General features: G+C 38.3%; 4 protein-coding genes and 2 pseudogenes across 4 annotated transcripts; 3 read left to right on the forward strand and 3 right to left on the reverse strand.

Annotated features, from left to right (window-relative positions):
- Positions 1–619: 619 nt before the first annotated feature.
- On the reverse strand, positions 620–8,932 carry LOC125588360 (annotated as a pseudogene).
- On the reverse strand, positions 2,880–5,004 carry LOC125588816 (peptidyl-prolyl cis-trans isomerase Pin1-like). The gene is made up of 4 exons (XM_048760653.1): positions 4,865–5,004; positions 4,660–4,760; positions 3,972–4,485; positions 2,880–3,185 (listed from the first exon to the last, which is right to left on the reverse strand). Exons 3-4 carry the CDS (start codon positions 4,204–4,206, stop codon positions 3,058–3,060), a joined length of 363 nt encoding a protein of 120 aa, XP_048616610.1. The 5' UTR covers positions 4,207–4,485; positions 4,660–4,760; positions 4,865–5,004; the 3' UTR covers positions 2,880–3,057.
- LOC125588814 lies at positions 8,214–14,740 on the forward strand (annotated as a pseudogene).
- A 398-nt stretch (positions 14,741–15,138) lies between these two features.
- LOC125588361 (glutathione S-transferase T3-like) lies at positions 15,139–15,954 on the forward strand. Its single transcript, XM_048759673.1, has one exon. The coding sequence runs from the start codon at positions 15,139–15,141 to the stop codon at positions 15,952–15,954; it is 816 nt and encodes a 271-aa protein (XP_048615630.1).
- A 1,032-nt stretch (positions 15,955–16,986) lies between these two features.
- Positions 16,987–17,385, forward strand: LOC125588362. The gene has a single exon (XM_048759674.1). The coding sequence runs from the start codon at positions 16,987–16,989 to the stop codon at positions 17,383–17,385; it is 399 nt and encodes a 132-aa protein (XP_048615631.1).
- A 7,261-nt stretch (positions 17,386–24,646) lies between these two features.
- On the reverse strand, positions 24,647–25,767 carry LOC125588363. The gene is made up of 2 exons (XM_048759675.1): positions 25,375–25,767; positions 24,647–24,910 (listed from the first exon to the last, which is right to left on the reverse strand). Exons 1-2 carry the CDS (start codon positions 25,765–25,767, stop codon positions 24,647–24,649), a joined length of 657 nt encoding a protein of 218 aa, XP_048615632.1.
- Positions 25,768–26,018: the final 251 nt, after the last annotated feature.

Below are 26,018 nucleotides of genomic sequence, written 5' to 3' on the forward strand. Positions count from 1 at the left end.
GCTGGCTGAGGTTCGCTAGTACTACCATGTTCATAATCAGTTTCCCCATGATGATACCAAATTTTGTAACTTCGTGTAAACCCACTCAAATATAGATGAGTCCAAACATCCCACTCTTTAATAATCTTTCTATTTTTACAATTAGAGCAAGGACATCTTAACATACCTGTTTTTGCTTCCGGTTGTCGGTGAACTAACCCCATGAATTCGGTTATACCTTGTTGGTATTCTTCCGTAAGCAATCTCGTGTTCGGATCCAAATGAGGTCGATCGATCCAAGAACGAAAATAATTTGAAGAAGACATGTTTTTTATCAATCAAATTCGTGTGTAAAGAGAGTAAGAGGGAGGATGAAGATATGGAGTGAATGAAGAGGAAGAGGGGTGCTTGTATTTATAGTTGAAATCCTGCCGACAGACCGAGGAAATTCCGACGGAATTCCGACGGAAACGGCTAGTTCGTCGGAATTTCCTCGGAATTTTTAAAATCCCCCAACGGCTCTCTAACGGCTATAATATATCCTCGGAATTCATCGGTTTTTTCCGAGGAATACGTTTTTCCTCGGTATTCCATAAGAATATTCCGACGGATTTGTATTTCCTCGGAATTCCGTCGGTATATTCCGAGGAAATTCCGAGGATTTCATTTTCCGTCGGAATGTCCGTCAGAATACCGCTGTTTTCTTGTAATGATGAGTTCGGTTCTTGATGTATAAGAACTTAAAAATATCTAAATAACAAATGTATCTGAAACGTGTTTGGATATTTGTATCAAAAATAACCATATTACCCTATTCGGTCAATGTCTTTTGAATACAATCAGTTATATTACGACACATCTAAAATATATAGCACTAATTATGAAAAACAAATACCAATGTATAAAATGTAAGAACCAATACATGCGCGGGTGCATGGATTAATCTCTTGTATTCGAAGTAACCCTAAACTTGTATTCTGTAAGCTCAATATCGCCTCTAATAGTAAGATCTCTCTTTACCCATAGACGTAATCCTAGAGATGAACCACGTTACATATTTGTGTTGCAGTTACATTGGTTTATTCATCCGTTCCTTTTCACGTTCATTACAATAGATTTTACTATCACACAAAGGAAAACTTACGTGAAAATAAGCGTGTTTATTGAAACATAACTTACTTTTATTATACTCAAATCATTCGGTTACAATGAAAAAAGGAAATACATCATCCTCTTTGATTAAAAGATAAACTACAATAACACAAGTAGATAAGCAGGATAGTTCTCGTGAAAAGATGACAGAGAGACTAAAGTTGACGTAAAAATAAGAGTGTGCATTGCTTTTTAAAAACATAAATTGGGAAATTCTCAAATTTATCTGGCTCTAGGGATAAATTCAGAAGCAGAAGAGAGACTAAAGTTCACTGAACCTCTCGAGAACATATCTTCACTACCTTGTTTCCTTGAATTTTCCAAGGCCACACACTGGTTTAGCTCCATCAAAATGTGTGCATTGTTGGTCTCCGGTTCGAAGACGGGTTAACACAACCCAGAGCCAGCTCTAAGGTCTTCCATGCACTGTTTGTATCATAATCCCCCATTAGTTTCGTTTCGGGTCAATGATGTTCCTGATGTCTCCTTTAGTCAGCATTAACACAGCCCATTCGTTGATGTGGGTTCTCTCCCGGGTTTTATCTATAACAGGCTGGTTTGTGATGATCTCTAAAAGCACTATACCAAAGCTGTATATGTCGCTCTTCTCACTCAGCGAGTTTGTTCTGTGGTACCTGAAAGTGTATATAAATTTCTCATCACTCATGTCAGCAACAAAACAAACACAAGTGATGATAACTAACTGACTTCACTTACTCGGGGTCCAGGTAACCAGGTGTGCCTGCAACTGCAGTGGATACATGGTATTCACCATCGATTGGGAAAGATCTAGAGAGCTCGATACCGCTCATTCAATAAAATAATTGTAGTTTTCACATCTCTATGGACCATAGGAGGCTGACATCCATTGTGAAGATACTCTAATCCTGTTACAAATGGTTTTGTTTCTGTCAATCTTGCTTTCATACATCACAAACAGAACATCTAGAATCATCACTTTCTTGTCCCGCATCAGAAAAAAAAGGTAGAGAGAATAAGTCAGAGTTCGGTTCACCTTGCGCTGCCTCTACAGCTATTTGCATTCTGTTTTCCCAGGTTAGGACGTTGCCTCTCCGCGTTTTCCTGTAATGAGCTTTAAATGTTTTAAACTATGGGAAGTGATGAATTCGACTAAACCGGAGTCTTGGGTAAAATTGTTTACCCGACATGTGCTCCTTCAGGTCTCCATTAGCCATGTATTCATAGATCAAAGCCAAGTTATCTTGTCATCACAGTACCCAACAAGTCGCACCAAATGTCTGTGATGAACTCTTGAAAGAAGTTCAACCTAAAAAGATAACAAAATGATCATCATTTCATGATTAGAGAAACTTAATATATTTAAAAGCAAAGATTAACAGTGGAAATATTTGTTAAACATACCTCTGCGTTGAATTCTTTATAACCTTGAGCTGATGAATGACAGAGCATTTTCACAGCAACTTGAGCATCATCCAAGTTTCCATGATACACTGTTCCAAAACCTCCTTTGCCAAGAACTCTCTGGAAGTTATTAGTCATCTTCCGAGCACCTCCAATGGTTCTAATGATTAATTTAATTTTTAATTGTATACTTTATAAAGTTTAGAACCCTTGTTAATATAATTAGTTTTGTCAAGGTCCAAAATCTCTTTGAGGTTCTCTTAAAATATTTTTTTTTTAGAAGTTTGATTATTAAATTTAAATTTTACAAAATTTATAAATTATTGGATTTCATAAAATTTAAACAAATAGGACATGAAAACATATTAAAAATAGAAATACAATTTTATAACTAAAAATTTTAAACAAACAGTTTCTTGTCTTTACAATATGTTTGGTTGTATCAAATCCATACAAAGATGCAGAACGAAAGCCACGATGGCAAAGCTTTTATCTTAAAAAGCTGGTAACTTTTGATACATGAAGGAGGTAACAGATCACAGATCAAGCTGTTCTCTTTATGATATGGACTCCACTGTCTGTGTCCACAATCTCGCTTATATCTCCCACCTTCAGTGCGTATGTTGCTTCCTCAAACGGTTTCAGCTGCATTTGACCTCTACCAAATGGGCCTGAAACACCAGTTGGATACAATCAACTTATAAGCACTTTCAGCATAAGGTTATTGAGCACCAAATTTGAGATCAAGAAATAACCTTTAGAAAGGCCTAAGCAAACAATAGTAAGATTTATAAGCACCGATTACAGATTCATCAAAGAAAAGACTAAAAATTATAATAATCAGTGACGATCTAAGCATACATAAGCTTGATTTTTGAGTACCAAAAAAGGTCATCACCTGGTGATGTTCTAAGTACTCATCATCAGTAGGATTTATAAGCACCAATTACAGATTCAATAACTCCAAATAACAATTGCCAGTGAGTACCAATTAAATTCATCGACGAAGAAAATTTCAGATTGTTCACATTGGTGAAATGATCTAAGAAGACTTTTAGTAAGAGTTATGAGCACTGAATATAAAGATAAATCAAGAAAGAAACTTTTAGATTCTATCACATATGACGATGATCTAAGTAGTCAATCATCATCAGTAATATTTACCAGCACCAATTCTAGATTCATCAAGGAATAAAACACTTTCATACTCTAAACATTAGTGATGATCCAAGCAAACAGTAGTAAGATTCGTGAAAAAAAGCAGACGTCAGTAATCTTTATGAGCACCAACGATACATCAAGCAAGAAACTGTATACTATAAACATTGGTGAATGATCTAAACAGACCGATAGTCTCCTCTTTATAAGCAATTCTACTACACAGAGATCCATCAGAACCCTAACTAAAATCAATGCTGATTCATCTTAAACAAGAGACTGGAGAAGACAAAACAAACCTAGATCGCCGCCGCGTTTAGCAGAGCTACAGTCGGAAACACGAGCCGCCACATCCTCGAATGTAGCTTTACCAGAGACGATGTCTTCACGGATCGATTTAAGCTGTTCGACGGCTGCTTCTCTCGTGGTAGTCATGATGATTTTTCCTTCCGGATCCTTCCACGACGCCTTCCTGCGAGATCCCTGATGCTTGATAAGAATATGTGAGGCCTTGACTTGGTCTCTCGACGCCATCTTGCTCTTCTTATTACAGTGCTTGATGTGGTGGTGATCGGCTCTCTTGTCCTTTGGTTTCTCCTCCAACGGTTGATCTGTCGAAGAGACAGAGTCTTTCTTCCGTTTCCGATCTGAATCTATATTCAAAGATTTGGGGATTGAGAGATGTCTCTGACGACGAAGAAACGATCATCTCCGTGACGAAGAGAGAGACCTGAGGAAGGAATTTCGACGACGTCGACGAAGAGAAAAACACCAACCGACGAAGAAAGAGAAGAGTCAACTTTTTTCCCTTTCCTGTAAAATGAACAAGCCAATAAGCATGAGCCAGGTACGGGTTTTTTTACCAATTCTACATCCTCTTAATTAAACACCGGTTCTGTCTAATTACAGCATTTTTGATTTATTTTTTTTTTCCTTTTTTCTTTTAGTACCTCTCCCTAGATGCACCGTTGGAGGTGGTTTCAGTACCTCAGGATACGTAACTCTGAGGTCCTTTGTTATGATTGTTGGATTGGATGACCGTGTCTCACTTGTAACTGTACCGGCAATGACTGATGGGGGTCCTTGAGCTGTAAAATTGTACCAAAAGTAAGTGAAATGAATTAGAATAAAAATAGATAGGTTTTAGTTTTTCCAATAATTTCAAGAACTCGGTCTGGTGATTCATACATACCCGCAGTACTGTAAGTTTTATTCTTTCTAACGACGAAAAAGATAGCCAAGACAACAACAACAAGAGCAAACACGCCAGCCACTGGCGCTGCGATAGCAATCACTGGAACCTTTTTGCTCTATTTTAAGGGAGTTTCACTCAAACTGTAATCATTAAAGTTATGAGAAACCGGAAAAATAAAGAGGGATATAAAGTTTAGAGTAGCACTACATGTAAGACTAAATCAATGGAGTATGAATATCTTAGATCTTATATATAATCTATTAAAAGAGAAGTACAAATTAAGACTAACCCTTAAATTTGCTCAATATTTACAACCTAATACCATTGAAATAATTAAATGAACCTATTTTTAAGTAATCTTTGTCTTTTCTAAAATTAATGGAGTAATAATTACTCCTACTTCTATGCTTTCCATGTCTTTTTCAAAATTAATAAAACATTTCCTAAATTAAATTCACAATCAATTCAATATAAACTAGATCTCGATCCGCGCAACCGCGTGGGTTTTTGTTTTCATTTATTTTTATATAAATATTTTATTTTCAATTCTAAATTGATATACATTATAATATATATGTGTCTATCAATTTTTAAAACATAATAAATTTACTATATATTTTTCTCATTGAATCGATTGTTTCAAACTTTCACATGTATTTGTATCTTCTTCTATATATATATTTTCGGATTATTATTTCATTATTAAAATCGTAACTATATATATAAAGATTAGTAAAATATTGTTTTATTGTTATATTCAAAGATATTGTAACATTTCACAAATTTATAAGGTTTTTAAAAAATTAAACTTTTCGCTTCATAGATTTATATTATCGAGTAAATAATTAAACATTTAGTTTTTGTTTAATTTTTAAAATAAACTATATAGTTTAAAATTTGTTTTCATTGGTTTAAGATAGTAAAGAATAATCATTATTAGATAATATGATTTTTGTTATTTAAAATTTTTTTAATAGTTTTAAAAGTTAACATCGACAAATATTTAAATATTTAGCATATAGAGGTATAGTATTACAACATTAAATTATATCTATTTAATTTATCCTATCTATAAATCCAATGGACCATCTATTGTTTAAATCTAATTATTAATAGCCCAATAAAAATTTCTGGTATGCCTAAAATTTAAATGATAAGATTAGATATTAAATGTAACATGACTTTATAAGAATATGTCAATTAGGTCCATTTTAAAATAAAAAAATCACACATGAATCAAGGTTGTGACTTCTGTTTTAATATATAAGATATTTTAACTTACATATTTCATATTAACATTATAAACATTAATGAATATCAATAATATACACAAAATATTTATATAACAATATAAGTTACATTTTTTCTCATTCTCCCCTACAATTCACGTTACTCTTCATTTTTTTGAACAAATTCTTCTTCTTACCAATATAAATATATTACATGCACCATTATAATTATTTACCAACTTACCAGGTATATAAAATAATTTATTAGACATTCTCGTAAAATTTTGATCCACAAAAAAAACAAAATAAAACATTTGTATATATGCACGGATCATATTCTAAAAATTGTGGTAATACAATTGACGGTTTACAAAACAAAATAAAAGTAAAAAAATATACTATAATATTATCATGCTTATAAATGTTATTAAATAATTATTAAACACAGGTAAAATTTTAAAATATATACTATCACTTAGAAAAAATAATTTATTTACAAAAGTAAAAGCAAACATGCGCAAAGTCATGGTTTAAATGTACACAAAATTAACCCCATTTATAATTTCTTATGAGTTACATCAAATTTATATTTTCATTTTATTTTCTTCCAAATTTAAATCTTAATTTGTGTATGTTCCAAATTTGATAGAAGTTTAACAATCATTTTATTTACTTACAAATATTATAGCTAATATATCATTTAAAATAGCATGCTAATTCACAATTGTCTATTTGTACTTTTTATTTAAAAAATTTGTTCGCTATATATCTTAGACATGGTTCTAATTATATAAATGTTATATTTTTTTATATAATACCCAATATCAGTGATACATTTTACTCTAAAATGTTAAAATATAAAATTAAATACAAATATATCATTTACATCTACAAATATGACTACAATTACAAATATATCATTAAATACAAACACAAATTAAATACTTGCACGGTCGCGCGAATCAATGTCTACTTAGTGTTAAAGAATTACTGGTTAACTGTTTGAGTTTAGTGTTAAAGAATTACTGGTTAACTGTTTGAGTTTCGGATTTCCACTTAAGTTTCTGCAGAGGAGAAAGCTCGATCTTGCAGAACAAAACAAATATAAATAAACGGAGAGAGGGGTATTGATAAAAAAAGCTCACATGAGTTTCAACGACTTCATATCAGCGAAAAAAACTGAAATATCACCTGATAGATCGTTCTTTGATAAATCTCTGTCCATTAAATAGAGAAAAAAGTTTGTGCAGAGTCATTTTTTTTGTCACAGGTGCAGAGTCATATACTTAAGAATTATATCAAATACTTAGGTTTATTGTTGTTGGGGGCGCACTTACAGCTCTATCAACTGTGTTAGCTTGGAAATTTCATGCGTTATGCTACCAGTCAACTTGTTCTCTGTCAAGTTCCTAATATATCCATAGGAGTTAGAATTTGGGAAACACTGGAAACTGAAAGAACCCTTAGATGAACAAACAAAATAAAAACATACAAGGATATGATCCTTGGGGGCTCAGAGTCTGGATAAGTGCAGTTTAAACCTTCCCGCCGAAATGCCTGAGGAGCACATGGATCTCCTTGCCAGCTAACCGTTTTCTCCAACTCACAATTTCTTATAATGTTTACCATAGCAGAAGCTGAACAATCATCACATTTTATAAACCAGGAAAAATCAAAAGACGGAAAGCTTTTGAATGGATTTATAAATCTTTCAATGAACATGCTTAAGTTACCTTCATCTTGGTCTGTCTCAGGCTCTGGAAGGTATAAAACTGTATAAACCTTGACGGCATTGATAAGAGGAGGACGAGTAGAGTTACCGGTCATGGCTAAAGTGAAAATGAAATTACCATCTGGAGAACTCATAGCTGCTGGACTGAATATAGTTGTTATGCTGAAATTGAAGGCCTAAAATTGTCATACAATTCTTGGCCACCATTGTAACTGATGCTGAATTCTATGATCTCATTAGCTCCAAGATTCTGGATTTCAGCGAAATGCATGTATATATATGAGTCTGCAGTGGTCTCGTCTAAAAGAAAATGAAGAACAAGATGAACAAGAGAGAGAGTAATGTTTGAATTTGAGAGAGATAATGAGGAAAATATTTTTCTTAATTTAGTTGTGGATCTGGGTACAAGTATTTAAAGGCAAGTTGCCTTAGTACATAATATAATAAAATATTCATTGTTTTAAAATATCTTCAACAGTTTTCTTCAACAGTCTTCTTCTCTCTTTTACTTCTCTTCAATAAAATACTCAAGTATAGTAATCCTTATAAAGCCTTATAAAACCTTATAAGTCTCTAGCTTATTTCTCAAGTCTGGCAGTTTACTTCTCAAGTCTGGCAGCTTACTTTTGCTTCATGTCAACACTCCCCCTCAAGCTTGACCATATGGAACAAGTCAAGTTTGGAAGCCATGACGTATTCTCTCATTAAAACCTCAACTATGTAAAACCCTTTGGGAGAAAACTCAAGTCAAGGAAAAAGAGTAGAACACTTCATGAAGGAGATATCAGTGACATGAGAGGTCTATGAGTCCCAATTTTGGATGAATGAACTCACAGACTTTAGTGCTTGCTGCCTTTCTGAAGATATCAGCTAACTGATCTTCACTTCTAGTATAGCAGGGAAAATGATCTTCTGCTCCACAGCTTGTCTCACCTTGTGACAGTCAACTTCAATGTGTTTAGTCCTTTCATGGAATACTGAGTTTGATGCTATGTGGATAGCTGCCTGGTTATCACAATGCATTGTGATTGGTGTTGTTCCTTCTATGCCCAAGTCTCTTATCAGGTTCCTGATCCAAATGAGTTCACTCGTTAGCTTCCTCATTGCCCTATACTCTGTCTCTGCACTTGAACATGATACCACCTTTTGCTTCTTGCTCTTCCATGTGACTAGGTTGCCTCCAATGAAAGTACAATAGCTTGTTGTTGACCTTCTGTCTACTCTATCACCAGCCCAATCAGCATCACAATATCCCACTATCTCTGTATTCTTATTGCAACCCATCCAAACACCTTGACCAGGAGCCTCTCTTAGATATCTCATGATCATTTCCACCATATTCTAATGATGAACCTTTGGTGCTTGCATATGTTGACTGGCTTGATTCACAGCAAAACAGATGTCTGGTCTTGTAATGGTGAGAAATATTAGCTTCCCAACCATCCTTCAATAGAGCTTGAAGTCACCAAATGGAGTATCCTCAAACTCCCCCTCACGCAAGACTTTGTACCCTTCTTCAAGTGGTGTCTTAGCTACTCTTCCTCCAATCTTTCCTGCCTCATTTAAAAGATCAAGTGTGTACTTTCTTTGAGATAAGAAAAACCCCTCTTTAGAGCGGCATATTTCTATCCCTAGAAAGTACTTTAGCTCACCTAAATCTTTAATATCAAAGCTAGATTTAAGGAAAGCTTTCGTAGAGATGATACTTTCCTTGTTGCTTCCTGTGATGAGGATATCATCCACATAGATCAATATCACCACAATTCCTTACTCGCTTGTGAGAGTGAATAGAGTATGGTCAGCTTCTGACTTTACAAACCCTCTTCCATTGAGAGTTGTACTCAGCTTTTGATACCAGGCTCTTGGTGACTGTTTTAATCCATAGATTGCCTTCTTAAACCTTAGAACATTTTCTGGCTTGACCATGTCTTCCATACCAGGAGGTGGTTTCATGTACACCTCATCCTCCAGCTCTCCTTGTAGAAAAGCATTCTTGGCATCCATCTGCCGTAAGTCTCATTCCAAGTTCACGGCCAGAGAGAGTAGGATCCTTATAGTATGCAGTTTGGCCACTGGTGCAAAGGTGTCTAGGTAGTCTCCTCCATAGACCTGAGTGTACCCTCTTGCAACCAACCTTGTCTTCTTCCTTTCTGGTTTTCCATTAGCAAGGTATTTGATGGTGAAGAGTAGCATGCTGGTCACAGCTTTCTTGCCTTTAGGTAGCTCAGATTCAAACCATGTATCATTCCTCTCCATAGCACCCATCTCATCTCCCACTGATTCTCTCCATTCATCATCTTCCATTGCTTCTTCATAGGTCTTTGGGATGAATTTTTGGTCGAGATTGGTTAAGAAGACTTGGTGTTGTGGAGGAAAGCTTACCATTGATCAGGTTGCTTGTATGGGATGTGCGACCGCATTGCTGTTAAAGTACACCCTCGTGTCGATCCAATGAGATGGTGTTCTCACTCTTTTGTTTCTTCTTAATGGTTGTATTTGTTGGTCTTCTGCCACTGGGTCTTGTACCACTGGCTCCCCATGCTCTTCTTGGGGTTATTCCTCACTAGCTTGATCTTCTTGATGTTGTTCCTCACTAGCCTGATCTGTATCCTTTTTGTTTGGTCCATCTTGATCATGGGATGTCCCTGAGTCATTTTCTCTGCCCCCTCAGGATCAAGCTGGACTTGCTCAGAATTTGGTGTTGTTGCTTCATTGTGAACATCATCTGGTGGGGATGGAGAGGTTCTAAGGACCTCACTACTTATAGGCTGAGTGATTCCTAAGCTCTCCATAATGGTTCTCAGGTTGTTAGCCCTATCTGATGGACCATGTGAGAGATCTCTAAGGTTTTCCCAGTTCTTCTCATCATAGTAACCCTTTGATTCCACAAACTTTACATCCCTTGACACCATCACCCTTCTTGAATCTGGTAGATAACACTTGTATCCCTTCTGCGTGTGTGAGTATCCAATGAACATGGCCTTGATACTCTTAGGTTCAAGCTTGTTCCTTTGTTGACCTAGTATCAACACATAGCACACACACCCAAACACACGCAAATGATCTATAGGAGGTGTCGTTTTGTTCAATACCTGAAGTGGTGAGATATCATTGAGAACTCTGGTTGGGAATTTGTTGATAAGATAGCATGCATAAACCACATCATCTCCCCAAAATCTCTTTGGAACATTGGTGTGGAACATCATACTCCTTGCAACCTCCATGAGATGGCGATTCTTTCTTTCAGCCACACCATTTTGTTGTGGTGTGTATGGACAGTTTGTTTGATGGATTATTCCTTGCTTGGCTAGATGATTTTTAAAGGCATGACTTGTTTACTCTCCACCATTGTCATACGTAAAAATTTTATTCTTAGAGTTGAAATGGTTAGTGACATAGTTCTGAAAGTTTATAAAGGTTTCTAAGACCCTATCTTTACTTGAAATCAATGTGAGCCATGTACACTTTGATTTTTCATCTATGAATGTGACAAATTATTTATGGTTTTCTCTAGATGCACAAGGAGCAGTCCAAACATCAGAGTGAATTAAATCAAAGCAATTCTCATAGATGGTGATAAATTTAAGAAAAACAGATTTGCAATGTTTACCAAGAATACAAGCCTCGCAACTTTCATTCTTAAACGATAGATTAGGTAACATCAATCCTAGTGCTCTAGAATGAGGGTGGCCTAATCTAGCATGCCATAACTCATCACTTGCTAAAACAGAAGTAGATTTAAAAGCATAAGGTAAATCCGATATAAGCTTGGTGTCTTTAAGCACATGGAGCTCTCCATTGCTTACACCTTTTCCCAACAACTTACTGGTCTCAATATCCTGAAAGCACACCTCATTTGGACTAAAAATCACATTACAATTAAGATCATTAGTAGCTATTTTCACAGATAACAAATTTGATGTGAAACTAGGCATATAAAGTGCTTCAGAGTCTTTATCAAACAATTTCAGGTTTCCTACTCCAGTAATAGGTATACTATCTCCATTTGCAATTAGAACACTCCCTAGAGCCGGTTTGACATTGCTAATGAGGTTTACATCCCTAATCATACGATGTGAAGCTCTTGAGTCAATTATCAAGGGTCTAGTGGTTTCAGATACATTAATAATAGAGTTTAAAGCATAACTACTAAGGTTACCAGAGTTGGCATTGAGGGCCTTTATAAGAGCCTCAAGGTCAGACTTGCGGATGAAAGTATCCTCATTGGATGACTGAGAAGTGGCTTGAGACCCTGATCCAACCACACGAGTAGTTGCTGTCATGGCTCTCCCATCTTCTCCCATGCGCAGTAGGATAGTTTGGCTGAGAACCTTCTTGAGCTCTAGCTTCATGAGCTCGACCTTGATTGTATTTGTTGGATGAAGCTGGCCTGAGGTGAGGATGGAGAATCCAGTAGTTGGTTTTGGAGTGACCAATCTTCTTACAATGTTCAAAAGTTACTTGTTTATCTCCTCCACCACCTCTTGGCTTGAAGTGGGCTTTGTTGGCTGCAGCATTCTCCACCTTGTTGGCCATAGATAGCTCTCCTTTCCCACCAAGCAAACCATCTGAGCCGAGTTCCTTTTGGAGTTGAGCACACACATCATCATAGCTTGGGAGCTCCTTAGGTCTCAATATGTGCTTAAGGACATCATTGAAGCTCGGGTTGAGTGTGAGAAGAATTCCAAAGACTTTGTCTTGCCCACGCCTTTCTTCAATGATGTTGGGGTCGTGTGTGCTTGGCCGGAGCATGTCAAGCTCAGACCACAACTGGCTATACTTCCCAAGATGCTTGGTGAAATCCATTTCCTCTTGTTGCAAGTTATTTATGGCTCTCTTCACCTCAAAGATCCTGGTCAAGTTTGAAGTGTTGCCATAAATCTTTTGAAGAGTTTCCCACAATTGCTTTGCGGTCTCACAATGAGAGTAAGCCTCCATTATTGGAGTATCAAGCGAGCCTTGCAAGGAAGACAGCACCATGAGATCCTCCTGACCCCATTTGCCTTCATCCACCACTACAATCTCCTTGCCATCAGCTCCTTGGGTGATCTTTCTTGGTGCCTCACTCGTGGTGATGTGCTCCCATAAACCTCGTCCTCCAAGAGCAGTTTTGGCCAATCTAGACCAGGTAACGTAGTTACCTCCTTTTAGAGTAACAAGAATCACAGCGGCTTGTATTGCTCCATCACTTCTTTTTGAGTTTGGTTTGAGTTAAATAACTGTGGAACCAGAACCAGAGAAATGAGCACTAGCAAAATTAGATCTATTATCCAGGGGACAAAGACAGATTCTTGCAAGAATAGATAAATTAGATGGTTGGAATGAAAGAGAGAAGTAAAGTAAGAGTGTTTGCGGAAGCGAGTAAGAGGTATACGAGCTTAAAGCTCTGATACCATGAAAGAAAATATAGAACAAGATGAACAAGAGAGAGAGTAATGTTTGAATTTGAGAGAGAGAGAGAGAGAGAGAGAGAGAGAGATATCGACTAAGGAGGCTATATAAGACCACCCGCAACGGGGGTTCACGAGCAATCCTTAGCACAAATACATAGGTTAGGCGTAATATAATAATATTAATTATGTTAATTTACCTAAGGATTGGTCCGTCGGGAAGAAGTTTAAGGAGTTGATCCTTAGCTACGTGGCAATATCTGAGTGGGACAGGCTCGGTTTGTTTTTGGGTTTGGTTTAAAAAAATTGGGCATTCTCGACCGTGATTGAAAAAAAATCGAGAGCTCGACGAAAGGCAATATTTTTGCGATTGAAACCGATCGTCTTCACGAAGGTAAATCGAAGCCTAAACCTGTATGTTTGTTCGATTTAGCCTAGTTTTCAACTTGTTTCCTCTCATTTAAGGGTTCGGGAACGGGTTCGAATCGATTTGGGTTTACGATTGAAATTAGGGTTTCAAAAAAAATTGGGGTTAAATCGATTTGGGGTTTAGATCGAGTATGGGCGTGTATAGAAAGGGTTTTGACAAGATTTTGGTTTCAATCCGAAGCGGATTTTATCTTATTTCTTATACGGTTTCGAAATGAATTTGGTATCAAACGGAAGAGGATTTTCTCTTTTTTCTTAACGGTTTCAAAACCTTTTAGGTTGATATGTGTTCGCTTTCAATCGGTTCGTCATTTTTTTAAATCCATATGTTGTTTGCTTCCTTGATTTCGTTGCTCTAACTATGTTCTTGTTATTGAAACCATATGTTGTTATCGGTTTAAGTTATTGTTGTTTTTAACTATGTTCGTTCATCATTTGTCTCAGGTTAACCAAAATGGGACAAGATTACAGCTACTCCCAGCCTTCTTCATCATCAAACTCTCTAGACATGAGCTCCCTTCTTGAAGCAGAAGCTAAGCTGTACGCGGATGAAGCTGAGAGTCCCTACTGCAATGCAGAGCCGGATCAGTTCCCACCTCAACGAGAGGCTGATGATGGAATCCCGACGGCATGCTACTGTGGTGCTCAGCCTGTTGTCGAATGCTCTTACACACCTAAAGATCCATACAGAAGATACTTCACGTGCGCCAATGTCGATGATGGGGACTGCCACATATGGAAATGGTGGGATGTGGCTTTAATGGAGGAGATGAGTGAGTTTCAGAGACATCTCAAGCAGCTCAAGGATCAAGCTTTTGAGTGTGACCAGAAGCTGCTTAAGCTACAGAAGACCTTGTGTGAGGTAAAGAAGAAATCAGAGACTACAAGCATTAGCACTTTGTGTAATGGTGTCCGCATTAGTTTTCATAGGTTTGGCTGCTATGTTCCTGAGTGGTAAGTATCTGTCTTGTGCTTTTGGTTGTTGTTCATTCTACTTAGTAAAACTTTTGATTGTTTGATCTAATGTTTTTGCAGGAAGAGCTTCAAAGAAGTAAACCAAACTGTCATAAAGCTCGAGAGCGTCTGTATAATTAGGTACGTTTAGTACTACCTCCTACTCTATTTTCTTTGAATAATTAAAAACATATATGTTAGTTGTAGTTGTAGTTGGTCTTGTGTAAATGTTTTAGTTGTAGTTGTTTAATTAAAAATAAAACCCGAAAAAGATGTCAGTTGTAGTTGATTGCGTAAATGCTAGGTGTTTGGTTTCTACCTTCCTACCGCCTCAGAGTTGATTGTTTTAAATGTTTTTGTACTTTACAAATGGGTATTAGTCTGATTTGATTGGTGTTCAATGCAACTAGTTAGCTTTCTACCTTCCTAACTGCTCCGTTTTTAAAAATTAAATGCAACTAGTTAGGTATCATAGTTTAAGGGCGTCTACTTAAGTCTCTGTGTTGCTATTAGAGTGACACAAAACAATCTATTAAAATGGAAAAGGACACTAGTTATATGAACCTACTGTTTAGTCAATCTCAGACTCCAGTGGACCTTGATTCACCTGAAACTTTTTGGTTCGGTAGCCAAGGTCCTAGTGAGTCTGTTGTCGAGTCTGCTGTCGAGTCTGGTGTCAGGAGGAAGTGGTCTCCGAAGGAGGATAAGATCCTTATTGGCGCTTGGCTTAACACCAGTAAGGATCCCGTCGTCAGCAATGAGCAGAAAGCTGGTGCTTTTTGGAAGCAGATTGTAGATTACTACAACGCAAGCCCGCAGCTGGTTGGGACAGTACCGAGAGAGGTTACCTCTTGCAAGCGGAGGTGGGGTAGGATCAACACTGACGTATCCAAGTTCGCTGGATGCTATGACGCGGCTCTGAGGGAGCAGAGAAGTGGCCCAAATGATGATGATGTGATGAAAGCTGCCTTAGACATCTTCTTCAGTAATAACGAGTACAAGTTCTCCATGGATCACTGCTGGAGGGAGCTTAGGCATGATCAGAAATGGTGCTCTTCCTATGGGTCTAAGGACGGTGGAAAGGAAAAGCGCAAACAAGTGTTGGAGGTTGATAGAGAAGAAGAGCAAGTCGGAGAACCAGAGGGTAGACCTCCCGGGGTAAAGGCTGCCAAAACTGGTAGTAAGAAGAAGAAAAGTGGTAGAGAGGAGGAGTTGGGAAAGCTTCAGGGGGTTTTAGAAGTCAAAGAAAAACTCTCTAGAGCTAAGATTCTTGATCGTTTACTCGCGAAAAAAGAGCCTTTAACTGAGATGGAAACAAGTCTTAAAATGAAACTAATGTCTGAAATGCTTTGATGTCAGAGGTATTGTTTATGTTTTTAGTACCATTTTGCTTTTGAACTTTACTAACCGTTGTCTTATTTGATGTCAGGTATATCTGAGTAGGCATGTGAAGGAAGTCACGGGTCACGGGTGCATTTGGCAGGCTGTAGCTCATGTGAAGGAAGTCACGGGTTCTTTTCCCTCACTTTATGTATTATAAGTAGTACTCAATGTAGTCTTTAGCTATGTATCTCGGAGAGGTTGTTTCCTTTTTCCTCAAAACTTGTTTCCTTTTGTTTAAATCTTGCCTCCAAAAATAGTGTTTCTCGGAGAGGTTGTAATATTTTGCTTGCCTGCACTTGTAATCGGTTCGTACTACTACAAGAACCACTTCTGTTTAGGTAATATTCTGATTATGTTTTGAACTTGTGTATCCTCTTGTTTAGTTGAAACTACACTTAGTTTTAAAACTTAGATAAGGGAGATGTTACAATTTCAAAAAAAATTGTTAGTTTTAAACTTATATAAGGGAGATGTTACAATTTCAAACAAATTGGAAATAAGATGATTGGAAAATGTATTTTATGAACTAATACCATATAAGATTAAAATTTGGTAAATTTTTAAGATCTTTTACCCAAAAAAAAAAATGAAAATTGCAAGTAAGATGAAAAGGTAATGAGAAAATGAATATTCTTTTTTAAATTTGGTAAATTTTTAAGATCTATAACCAAAAAAAAATGAAAATTGCAATAAGATGACAATGTAATGACAAAATGAATATTCTTTTTTAAATTTGGTAAATTTTATGATCTATAACCAAAAAAAATGAAAATTGCAATAAGATGACAATGTAATGACAAAATGAATATTCTTTTTTAAATTTGGTGAATTTTTATGATCTATAACCAAAAAAAAAATGAAAATTGCAATAAGATGACAATGTAATGAGAAAATGAATATTCTTTTTAAATTTGGTAAATTTTTATGATCTATAACCAAAAAAATATTTTGTTTGAAAAAACTCAACTAAATATTTTGTTTTAAAAAGGAGGGAAACCTAAAATGTCATCATCTTCATCCGATGGACTTGAAGAAAGAGTAGACGAACTTTTCGACGAAATCGTTGAAGATACATACAACGACATAGTGGAGGCCGAAACCATGCCGCAAAGGACACGTGCATATGTAGAACGACACCACGAAGGAGGAGAGGCCCGCTTATGGAATGACTACTTCAGCGAAGATGTGACATTCTCATCTCATTTATTCAGACGTCGTTTCCGCATGAATAAGGAATTATTCTTGCATCTTGTTCATGGCCTATCAGACTGCTTTCCATTCTTTCAGCAAAGAAGAGATGCAACCGGGAGGTTCGGTCTTTCTGCACTACAAAAATGTACGGCAGCAATTCGTCTGCTTGCTTATGGTACTGCAGCTGACACGGTTGACGAATATCTCTGACTTGGTGAGACCACGGTACTTTCGTGTTTACATAATTTCACTGACGGAATTATACAGTTATTTGGAGATGAGTATCTACGACGACCCACACCGGAGGATCTTCAACGACTACTCGTTATTGGAGAGAAACGTGGGTTTCCTGGGATGGTCGGGAGCATTGACTGTATGCATTGGGAGTGGAAAAACTGCCCAACCACTTGGAAAGGACAGTACGCACGTGGATCAGAAAAACCGACAATTGTCTTAGAGGCTGTAGCTTCACACGATCTTTGGATATGGCACGCTTTCTTCGGTCCTCCAGGTACCTTAAACGATATTAATGTCCTCGATTGGTCTCCTGTTTTTGATGACATTTTAGAAGGTCGAGCTCCGAGGGTAAAGTACATGGTCAAGGGACACATGTATAAGTTGGCGTACTACCTCACAGACGGTATATATCTAAAATGGTCAACATTTATCCAATCTATCACCCTCCCTCAAACTCCTCAACAAGAGTTATTTGCTAAAGTTCAAGAAGCAACCCGAAAAGATGTGGAGCGGGCTTTTGGAGTATTGCAAGCTTGATTTGCGATAGTGAGAAACCCGATAAAAACATTGGATAAAGAAAAGATAGGGAAGATTATGAGAGCATGTATCATACTACACAATATGATAGTCGAAGATGAACGGGATGGATACACTCGTATCGATATATCTGAATTTGAAGAAGGAGACGTCACCAGAAGTTCACAGGTGGAAACCGAAAGGCCTACAAATCTGAATAATATGTTTCCCAATCGGAATGATCTTCGTGATAGGCATATGCATGACCAATTGAAAAATGATCTAATTCAAAATATTTGAAACAAATTTGGTGATGAAGATTAATAATTGTTATATCTTTATTTTTAATTATTGTATTTTTAAATTTAATTATGCAATAAAATTGATAAATTAAAAATTCACTTTTTAAAAAAAAAAAATTTTATTCTAAGGACTCCAAATTGGAGATCACCATTGTAGACACTCTTTTGGTTCGAATCCTTAACTATTTAAACAAAAAAAAATTAATAAAAAAAAGCCTAAAGATTCATCGGAGGAATCCACCATTGTGGATGCTCTAACTCATTTGTCACTGGTCTAGATCAGGGGCTAATCTGGAAGATTGATTAATAGGATGCATAATTGGCGAAGACTGAGATAACATTGTATGGGTCAACTCGTTTAGCTCTCATACGTTGCATGCCGTGCAATCCAATCCAGTCCATCCCCCACAAATGGGTCAGCTGTCACGAGACAACAGAGTAGGGGCATTTTTGGAATTTCCTTATCTGTCTCTGTCTTTTTCCTAGTGGCTGGAATTGCTTGACCAATACCTATGTACTTCTGGCTGTATCTGCGACATGCATTTTACGCTTTGTCTCAATTTTAGGACAAAAAACTGCAACAACGAAGATGCTGCCAAGGACGGATCGTTCACCATATATTTGTAACGTTCCAAACTTCCAATTGGTTTCGATTGTCTGCGGGAGGATCTTAACACCTATGTTATTCGTGATGTTCGATTCTCTCCATCTTCTCCTGCTGAGATATATTCTGAGTCTTTGACAAATACCCTCGCTGCTGTTTGGATTCAAGATCCAAGCACATAGATGTTAGACAGAGAAAGTGTAATACATGCCCGGTTCACTTTGAACCCTAGGTCTTGGTGTCCAACTTGAACCAGTAGAAATAATAGTCATGCATCATACGATCTTTCATCTAACACAAAACAATTTCAGAAAACTAAGTCTAACCGAAACAACAGTAACAAAAGCTCTCTCCTCCCTTACTTCTTCGTGAAGACACCGTAACCATTGCTTCCCCTGCTCCGGTCCGGCGGAGGTCGGTACCGGCGGCTAAATCCGCAGCCCCCTCTCTCCTTTTCCCTTTGTGCTCTCTTTCCCTTTCCTATATGCTAAAGTCTCTGGTTTCATTGGGAACCCAAAACCCTATATCTGCTCGCGAGGATCAAAGGATTGTCAATTTCCAGTGCTCTTTGGAGCTGCAGCGAGGTCGGTGGAGCCTTTGGCTTAGAGAGGGTCGGCTTTTAGGATTGAAAGCTTCGTCAGATTTGATTTTCCCTTTCCAAATCTCCGGTTCACGAAGACGGCGCCTGACATTGAAGTCGTCTATGATTTTATTCCGAGATTCTAGTCAAACCTTGCTTATGTTGGACGACTTCCGTGTAAGTCGTCGGACGGACGAATTCCGTGTAAGTCGTTTAGAAATTTTTTTTTTTTTATTTTATTTTTCAATTGCAAAACTAACCTGAGACGACTTACATGGAAGTCGTTTAGGTATAACAAAATATTGATTTTTTAATTTTCGGGGAAAAGTCAAATTTCTGACACAATCCGGTCAAATGCAAAAATAACCTGTTTCCCCTAGATGACTTACATATAAGTCGGCTCGAGTTTTTTTTTTAAAAAACAAAGATGGACAACTTCCATGTAAGTCGTCTAGGTTAAAAATCAATTGCAAAACTAACCTAAATGGACGACTTCCTAGAAGTCTACCAGACGACCTCCGTGGAAGTCGTCTGCGTCAGTGTTTAATAAACTTTCATTTTCTCTAAAACTATAAAGACTTTTTTAATTTTTTTTTGTTAATTCATGTATATTAGTCAATATTGAGGCTACTGAATAAAATGTATAACTTAATTGGTGATATTTATGAGATTACCAACATTCATGCTTAATAAAGTTTCTCGGAAGTCTTCTACGTTAGTTTTTGTAAATTTGTTAAGTAACTTTAAGATATGTTTATTTAATTTTCAAAAGTGTTAAGTAACTTCAAGAATATCAAGTAACATGGTTCTTCTCAGATCATAAGATATACTTTTTACTTATGTATCTAATGAAAGTGTTCTAGCTTTAAACTTATAAATTTGATTAATTTTTTGTGTTATTGTGTTTTGCTATTGAAGTTGTATCGATAACTTCAATTTTTTTTTTTTTTTGACGTCGAAAGGCCGTTCTATTATTCAAACTTGAGATGGTCTGGGTAACCAAACCGGAATAGATCAACCAATAAAAAGTAACTACCTGTGGAAGAATCTCGCAATCTTAGCTAAAAAATCTGAAATTTGGTTCCGCGCCCGTGGAACATGAATAATGCTGAACTCGGGGAAGCATATCTGTAACGTCTCTATCCTCTCCAACTCCGTCGCAAAACTTGGCCACGCCTGAGGGTCCTTTATCATTGCAATCATCTCCTTACAGTCCGTCCCGAAGTTCTGACATGTTGAGTGTTGAAGCATATTCTCCATCGCTCATCGCAGTGCTTCTACTTCCAAATGCAAGGCTGATTCGCGTCGAGTGAAATTCTTTGTTCCCATCACTGTCCATCCATACCCATCCGCATCCACTGAATTGAGCAGAAGATGGCCAAGATCCATCTAATAAGCAGATATTACCCAAGCTTATGACTTGGGTTACCACAGGGTTATTATCTTCTACCACTGGTTGAACCACTTCGTTAGAATCAAACCAGGCTTTGCATTCACTTTCTGCATGTCGAACTAGTTCCAAAGGATCTCTATCTATACCCCTTAAAAGTTTGTCATTCCTAGCCTTCCAAATATATCATATTATCCAGGGATAAGGATCCCTGTCTAGTTCTGGTTCAATAATGCTATTCTTCCTCCAAAACAGATAGTCCATATTTGTGTAGACACTTGATACGGAAAATATATTTGGGCTTGTCGGAGTCGACGATAATGACCAAACTTGGAGAGCTGGCGGACATTCAAAAACGGCATGGGTTACTGTTTCCTCTAGTTCTCCACATCTTGGACAGTAATTGTCACACCTCATATTGCGTCTTGTTAAGTTTCTCGTTACCGCCACATGACCAGTTAACAGTTGCCATATAAGATGACATATCTTCTTCGGCGCCTTTATCTGCCAAGCAAAGGCTTGGAGCTTAGTGATGCTTGGCTCTAGAACTTCCTTCTCAGCCGATGGCTTTAGTACATTCTGAGCCACCCAGTATCCAGATTTAACCGTGTATTGGCCATTCCTTGTGTAGCTCTAGCAAAACGTATCCCGACGATGAGTTAAGCTTATGGCTAAACTTCTTATGAGAGGTATGTCCCCAAGACTGACATAATTCTCCAGTAGACCAATGTCCCATTCCTTCGATACCTGGTCAATAAGATCGCTGACTCTCATATTCAGGTGCATAACTGGTGTTATGGGAATAGCTGGCCTCGCAGGATTCGTTGGAACCCACGGGTCCTCCCACACCTTGACTTCATACTCTCAATGTATCTTCTGTCTGATCCCCAGTAATAACAAGTTCCTTGCGGCAGAAATGCTTGTCCGAACATAGGATGGGCTGGTAACAGTGTTCGCTCTTAATGGAGAACTCAATTTATAGTATCTTTCCCTCAAGATCCGTGCTACCAAAGAATCAGGGAATTGAACTAGCCGCCATAATTTTTGCCAATAGCGCTAAGTTGAACTCATGGATCATACGGAAACCGATCCCACCCTCCTCTCTTGGTAAACAAACTTTTTCCCACTTTGCCCAGTGTATCCCTCTTTTTGGTGGATTTGAACTCCACTAGAATTGTGCAATGGCACTGGCAAGGTTTTCACATATCTCCAATGGGAGTAGGAAAGTAGACATCACGTATGTCGGTAGAGCGAGCAAAATGGATTTCATCAGCACTTCCTTCCCTCCTTTCGAAAGCCATCTGCTTGTCCATCCATTCACTCTATGCATCAACTTGTCCTTTAGAAATGCAAAAAGTTTGCACTTGGAACCACTTATGTCTTGTGGGATACCAAGATAGGTTCCCATTCCTCCCTCGTTCTGTATTCCAAGCACATCTTTAAGCTCTTGTCTCATAGTCACATTAATCCGCTTACCAAAGAGTAAGGACGATTTATCAAAATTAATACATTGTCCAAATGCTTTGCCATATTTCCTGACTACTTTCATTACTTCTTCACATCTATGGGGCTCCGCCTTACAGAAGAAAAGGCTATCATCAACAAAGAGAAGGTGGGATACCGACGGACACGCGCGTGTGACGCGCATCCCTGTTATGTTCCCTTGGATCTCTGCATGATTAAGAAGGCTAACGAGCGCTTCCGTGCATAGAATAAAAATGAAAGGAGACAAAGGATCTCCTTGACGTAAACCTCTACCTGGAACAATATTTCCTCTTGGCTCTCCATTCATAAGGACCTTATATTTCACCGACGTAATATACCGCATTATCCAGGTGATCCATGTCTCTGAGAACCCCATCTTGCGCATGACAGCTTCAATAAACGACCATTTCATCATGTTATATGCCTTGCTCATGTCTGTCTTGATGGCCATTCTCTTATTGCGTCCACTAGGTTTAGTTCTGAGAGCGTGGAACATCTCCTGAGCAATCATGATGTTGTCAGAGATCCGTCTCCCAGCAACAAAGGCTGACTGAGTCTCCGATATCAATCATGGTATCACTTTCTTTAATCTCTGGCATAAGACGTTAGAGATTATCTTGTAACTGATGTTGCATAAGCTAATGGGTCTAAACTGAGCCATCTCATTATGCCTCGTTGTCTTGGGGATGAGACATATATTTGTATCATTCAGTCCAGTCGCCACCGTCCCCTCAAAAAGGAATTTGTTGACCATAAGAGTCAAATCCTCCTTTACTATATCCCAGAATTTCTGATAGAAAAGCGCAGTCATCCCATCTGGTCCTGGGGCTTCTCCGGATGCATAGCAAAGAGCGCCAGTTTGATCTCCCATTCAGAGACCGGAGCTATAAGGTTATCATTCATAGCACCAGTGATCGACGCTGGAACTTGAGAAAGTGCGTCTTCAATATCCTCTGGATTCGATGACTCAAAGATCTGTCTAAAATAACTAGTAGCAATGGCTAATAATCCTTCTTCATCCTCAACTACGTTTACATTCTCATCTAGGAGTTGTGTGATCTTATTCCTTGCTCTTCTTTGCTTTGTTAAGACATGAAAAAATTTCGTATTTCTGTCCCCTTCTCTCAGCCAAAACACCCGACTTTTCTGTTTCCAGAACAATTATTCTGCTTTAAGAGCATCAGAGAGTTCCTTCAACGCTGCTGCAATTTCCTCAGTTGTAGCGTTATCATCAGCGTACAGACCCTCCACCTTTTCCTTAAGCTCCTCCACCAATTTAGCCGAGTTAACATTATGTTGTCTCCTCCATTCACTCAATGCTCTCCTGCAACTGGAAATATGTTCCATAATAGTCGCATGAGGAGGAAGATCAGGAGATTTCAATCCCTCAAGAATAACCTGCCTTACTTCCTCATTATCCAGCCATCTTTTATCAAACTTAAATTTTCTTGATCTCCTCATTGGCTTTATGAGGATTTCTGCAAGAATCGGACGATGATCTGATCCCCCTAGCCTCATATACTTCACAGTCGAGTGTGGAAATTTTTCATGCCAATATGCGTTTCCTACTGCTCTATCTAAGCGACATCGAACAGTTGCTCCTCATGCTCTCTTCCCTACCCAGGAGAGCATGTCCCCCGTGAAAGGAAACTCCAACATCCCACAGTCATTAAGCTTCTGCTTAAAAGGGAGGAATGAACTATCAGGACGTTGTCTCCCTCCAAATTTCTCATTATGACATGTGATTTCATTAAAATCTCCTATCATGAACCAAGGTCCATTTCTTGTTGTTGAGAAACGCGTAAGACGTTCCCAAACTTGATCACGCCTTTCAAGTACAGGGTCCCCATAAACAAACGTCATATAGATTTTTATTCCATCAATGACTGCCTCAATGTCAATCATACGGTTATTCGAAAATAAAACATTAACACGAAATTCATCCATAAAAGTTAAAGCTAAACCTCCGCTGAGTCCAAGTGGCTCAACAGTAAATAAATGATCAAATCCTAAGTCGCCCTGAATGTTTTGCAACAACAGCCTTCTGTTCTTCGTCTCAGAAAGGAACACAAGTCCTGGGCGATGCTTCTGACACATCTCCGTAAGGCGTCGAACTGTGAGGTCGTTCCCAATCCCTCGACAGTTCCAATTGAGTGTCCTCATATCTGATCGTGGGATGGATTTTTGGAACCCATCAAACCATCACTTATTGACGAACCACCTCTAAGATTTTTTGAACTTTGGTGACGCCTTGATTTTCCTGCGTCAACGACAAGAGACGATGTCGAACGCTTTCGAGGAGATCCCTGACGAAGAATCTCAAATTTCCTACTCGTAATGACCAAAGAGACATTCGTTTATGCATCATTCCGCCTGCTCCTAGACGCTTTGTCATCCGATCTTCCTATCTTGACTGAAGCTTGACGAGAACCCAAACTCTCCATCTCCGTAAGTTCCTGACCTAAGAAATCATCATCACGCACGTCACACTCCATCATCTCGCCATCATGCGGATCAACAATCTCCATGTCACTCACGGCACCTATGATATGCTTATCCCCAACTCCATCTTGTAGCTCATGATCACTTAAGGCAGGAAATGAAAGCGCTCGAGTAGCTTCCTTTACACGTTTAGTTACATTTTCTTCTATAGGGATATCAACCCGAGATGGCGTAACAATGGTACTAGCCAGTCTTCTTGTTACCGGAGCCTCTGGTGATCACATTGCCTCAGAACCCTGCTTGCCATCACTTCCTGTACCCGCCGAATGTTCATATGGAACAATGTTTCAGCTAGTAATGGGTGGCTCCACACGATATCCTTTCTGGTCACCTAGTTATTTCTGTCTCCAGCGCGTGATCCACCATATCTATTACTCCTCGAATGGTCGTCCCGTCTACGCATGGTCCTATCAGAATGAGAGCGACGATAGTTGCTTTCTTCATCATACTTCCTATCGCTAGAATCATATCTCGAGCTGCGAGATTGGTTGTACCTGCCGTGGCTTATCTCATTACCATAACGAGATTGCGTTCCATTATTTTGATGCTAGATAGACTGATTGTACCTCTGGTCTAAAGGGACTTGCACTCGAGTGAGAACACCATGTCGCTCTGTCTGTGGTTGTATCCTATTTTTGACATCCAACGACGGGCAATACTCCTTCTCATGAGTTAACATACCACAGGTTGAGCAATGTTTGAACAACATTTCGTACTTGATTTCCAACGTGACCTCATCCCCTTCCGGTGACTCAGCCTTACGCGAGAACTTTAAAGGTCGACGGGTATCCACCTGAATGAGCATACGACCCTTGGTATGCTCCACTTTGTCGACATGTCCCAATCGCGAACCTATATTGCGCAGATTCCGATCAGTCCATAGATGCAAAGGGATCCCTATCAGACGCACCCAAAATGGGATTATCCATGGATAGTCGTCGTGAATAATGGGCTCCCAACGGACCAACACTACCATACAAAAATTAAAGTGGAACGGTCCCTGACGAAGAACCGATTATAGGTCTTCTTCCGTGGTGAAGTTTAAAAGAAACTTCCCATTACACAAATCATTAGCCGTAATGCGATCAGCTAAACCCCAATGAGAAGGCATTTTATGGAGTAGTTTCTCCACGTTTTGTTTCATTGGATTAAGGATCTTTCCGATCAGTGGCAAGCTGAATTAATCAAGGATTGTAGGATCATCCTGGCTAGTGAGCTTGATCGGTT

This window comes from Brassica napus, chromosome C6 (assembly GCF_020379485.1).
Source record: "Brassica napus cultivar Da-Ae chromosome C6, Da-Ae, whole genome shotgun sequence".
NCBI lineage: Eukaryota > Viridiplantae > Streptophyta > Magnoliopsida > Brassicales > Brassicaceae > Brassica > Brassica napus.

Bases quoted from the DNA above. Each gene is read 5' to 3' on its own strand.
- LOC125588361 (XM_048759673.1), top strand. From the start codon at position 15,139: ATGGAAAAGGACACTAGTTATATGAACCTACTGTTTAGTCAATCTCAG.
- LOC125588363 (XM_048759675.1), bottom strand. From the start codon at position 25,767: ATGGTAGTGTTGGTCCGTTGGGAGCCCATTATTCACGACGACTATCCA. The intron at 24,911-25,374 runs GTCCCTTTAGAC...AAACGTGTAAAG, and splicing joins GTGTTCTCACTCGAGTGCAA to GAAGCTACTCGAGCGCTTTC.
- LOC125588816 (XM_048760653.1), bottom strand. From the start codon at position 4,206: ATGGCGTCGAGAGACCAAGTCAAGGCCTCACATATTCTTATCAAGCAT. The intron at 3,186-3,971 runs GTTTGTTTTGTC...CTGGTGTTTCAG, and splicing joins TAAACGCGGCGGCGATCTAG to GCCCATTTGGTAGAGGTCAA.
- LOC125588362 (XM_048759674.1), top strand. From the start codon at position 16,987: ATGTCATCATCTTCATCCGATGGACTTGAAGAAAGAGTAGACGAACTT.